Source organism: Otolemur garnettii, unplaced genomic scaffold (assembly GCF_000181295.1).
Source record: "Otolemur garnettii isolate 467f Iridium unplaced genomic scaffold, OtoGar3 scaffold00006, whole genome shotgun sequence".
In the NCBI taxonomy this organism is placed as follows: domain Eukaryota; kingdom Metazoa; phylum Chordata; class Mammalia; order Primates; family Galagidae; genus Otolemur; species Otolemur garnettii.
This window is the reverse complement of record NW_003852401.1, coordinates 6997416-7000730: the sequence shown is the minus strand read 5'-3', so window position 1 is coordinate 7000730 and position 3315 is coordinate 6997416. Positions and strand designations below refer to the sequence as shown.

Below are 3315 nucleotides of genomic sequence, written 5' to 3'. Positions count from 1 at the left end.
ATTCACCTCTGCTGCTTCTTTTTCCTGTGCTTCTCCTTTCTCTTGCTATTTTCACTTCTGCTTATTCTGCCCTATTTCTGCTTCCCATTTTTTAGTATCTGCTGATTTTGCCTCTGCTACTCCATTTTCCTTGCTTCTCCTTTCTCTTGTTGTTTTCACTTCTGCTTCCTCTGCCCTACTTCTGCTTCCCATTTCTTAGTATTTGCTGATTTCACCTCTGTTGATCCTTTTTCCTATGCTTTTCCTTTCTGTTGCTCTTTTCACTTCTGCTGACTCTGCTCTGCTTTTTGCTTCCTCTTTTTTAACATCTGCTGATTTTACCTCTGCTGCTCCTTTTTCCTATGCTTCTCCTTTCTGTTGCTATTTTCATTTCTGCTGACTCTTCTTTGCTCCTTTCTCCCTGTTTTCAGTGTCTGCTGAATTTGCCTGTGCTGCTGCCTTTTCCTATGCTTATCCTTTCTGCAGCTGTTTTTCCTTTTGCTGACTCTGTCTCCAGTTCTGATTCTTCTGTTTTCAGCATTTTCTGACTCTGGAGCTTCTTTTGCTGATCCTGCCTCTGCTTTTCCTTTACCTGCTGATTCTTTTCCTTTTTACAATGCTTCTGCCTCTTTATGCTGATGCTAATTTTTCTTATGCTGCTGATGTTGATCCTGCTGCTTTTCTTCTCTTTGTTGATATTTTACATTTTTATGGATGAGTTATCTCCTTGTAGCTTCACTGTTTGCCTGGACTTAATGACTGTTCTCTGACTGCAGCATATGTTCCCACTCAAAAGTGCTCCAGTATCTCAGTTTTCAGTTCCCAATTACCCTACAAACAACCCTAAAAAAAGTAATGTAATATTAAAAGGATATGATGGTACTACATCATAGGTAGCCTGTTAACCTGTGGACTAGCTGTTACTCCTGTAGGTGTTCTTTTCTGGAGTGCTCACCATGGCACAGGCTGAGAAGCAGAAAAATAGAGAATCTCATGCTACAGAATGTGACCAATTAGGGCCACAGGGACTGGGTAACCCATATCCTTAGAAGGGAAAGTACCCAGGTGAGCAATACTTGTCCTTTCTGCTGGAAGTGGATTGAGAATTAGGTGAGTAATGAGACAATAATGTAGGGTAAGTTGCTTATTTTTGAAATAAAATTAGACTAAAATATGAGAAAGCATGGAAGACAGCTAAACAGCAATGTAGAATATTCTTATAAAATATTTTTATATTTATATTATATTCTTATATAAAAGAATGAAATTCTGAAAGAATGGAAGAGCCTAGAGGACATTATGTTAAGTGAAACAGATCAGGCACAGAAACACTGCATGTTCTTATACCTGGAAGCTGAAAAACAAACTTACTGTTACATAGAAGTAGAGAATAGAATAGTGGTTACTAGAGACTGGGAAGGGTAGGAGGATGTGGGATAGGGAGGGATTGGTTAAAGTCGAAAAAACTATCTGGGATGAATAAGTTCTAGAGTCCCATATCACTGAAGGGTGACTGTAGTTAATAATAGCTTATTGTTATTTTCAAATAGCTAGAAGAGAGAGCATTTTGAATGATCCCAGAACAAATAAATGATAAATATTTGGGGTGATAAATATGCTGATTACTCTGATTTGATCATTGCATATATGTATGGATTTATCACTTTGTACCCATAAATATATACAGTTATTATTAACTAAACAAATTTTTGAAATAAGGTAAAAACAGAGGGAGGAGACTTTTGCAGCAAATGGGGTTGAAACTAAAAGTGCAGAATTGAAGAATTAATCACTAGTGATGATGTGATATCAAGTTCTTTGAAACTAGAAGACAGAAGGGAAAGTTACACATTTTCCTCTTTCTTAATGGTATAGAAGGTAATTTGTTATTTTTTTTCTTTTATGCTGCAGGTCCTGAATGTGTGCCTCCCTCCCTTCTTAAAGTGGTGATGAAACCCATAGCAGCTGTTGGAGAAAGCTACCAATATCCTCCTGTGAACTGGGCTGCAATCCTCTCTCCACTAATGAGGCTAAATTTTGGTAAATGTCAGTTGTTTTTACGTCTTTAGACTTTGCATTTAGGATTTGACCCAAATAGATAAACAGATTCAGTGTCACAATTGGTAGTACTGGATAGACTTTTCAGATCATGAGGGTTGTCATGTTGGATGGGATGGCTGGGTTACTTTCACTGAGTCATTGAGTCAGGGTATGGAAAAAGAGGTCTAAAGACACCGGCCAGATACATTCATCAAAACAACACTTGACTGAGGTGAGCGTATTGCTGGAAATGGAGTACAGGTCCCATAAATCCAAATGTCTACTTCCAGAGCCCTAGGTGTCAAGAAGTGCCACATTGGATGCTATTAAAGTTTTATCTGGAACAAATTACCACAGATTTAAGGACTTGAAACAATACAAATGTATTATCTTTACAGTTCTATAGGCCAGAAGGCCAACACATTTCTCACCAGACTTTGAGATCAAGGTGTCAGCAGAACAGAATTTCTTTCTGGAAACTCTAGAGGAGAATCCATTTCCTTTTTTTTTTTTTCCAGATTCTAGTGGCTTCCCACAATCTTTCACTTATGGCACTTCTTTCTCCATCTTCCAAGCAAACAGTGGAGGGCTGAGGTCTTCTCACACTGTCATCTTTCTGTTTCTCTACAGAAAGGAAATGTTTTCTACCTTTAAGGACTCTCATGATCAATGGGCTCACTTATATAATTCAGGATAATTCCCCCATCTCAGGATTCTAAACTTTAATGACGTGTGCAAAATTTCTTTGCCGTGTGTGTATAAGGTAATATATTTACAGGTCCCAGAGATTAGGATGAGGATATCATTGGGGGCCATTTTTCTGTCTACCACAACTATTTTGTGGTTGAGAGGCAAAGTGAATACATACTTCATTGCCTCCTAATTCATCTACAGCAACCTGTTTGTTACAGAATAGAGTTACCACATGCAAGTGTAATTTCATATACTTGCTAAAAAAAAAAAGAGAGAGAGAGAGAGAAACAGAGAACAATTTAAAGTGTTGTAAAATTGCATGGATATGTTTGCCATGAGTGTTCTATCACAGTCGAGTGCTTACTTTGCTATAATGTACAGAAGGACTTGTATATTGTAATTTGTATGCAATTTAAAAGATAATTACAGATGATTTTGACTATACACAATTTTTCACTTAAATGGTTTCACTTAAATTTAATTCCTCTATAAGATATGAAGTCACCATGATGGGTTTGCAGAGATTTCATTTGAAAAATATGTTCCTTTGTCCCTCCCCTACTTTTATGTGCTATATTGAAAATCTTTTTTTTCTTTTCTTTT

The 3315-nt window shown here is 37.2% G+C and overlaps 1 protein-coding gene across 1 annotated transcript in view; it reads left to right on the top strand.

Moving 5' to 3' along the window:
• Positions 1-3315, top strand: part of FOCAD (focadhesin) — a 269998-nt gene that overhangs the window by 247935 nt on the left and 18748 nt on the right. The window contains exon 32 of the mRNA XM_023508417.1: positions 1891-2019. Within this exon, the coding sequence (XP_023364185.1) occupies positions 1891-2019 (129 nt within the window). The remainder of the gene's footprint in view (positions 1-1890; positions 2020-3315) is intronic.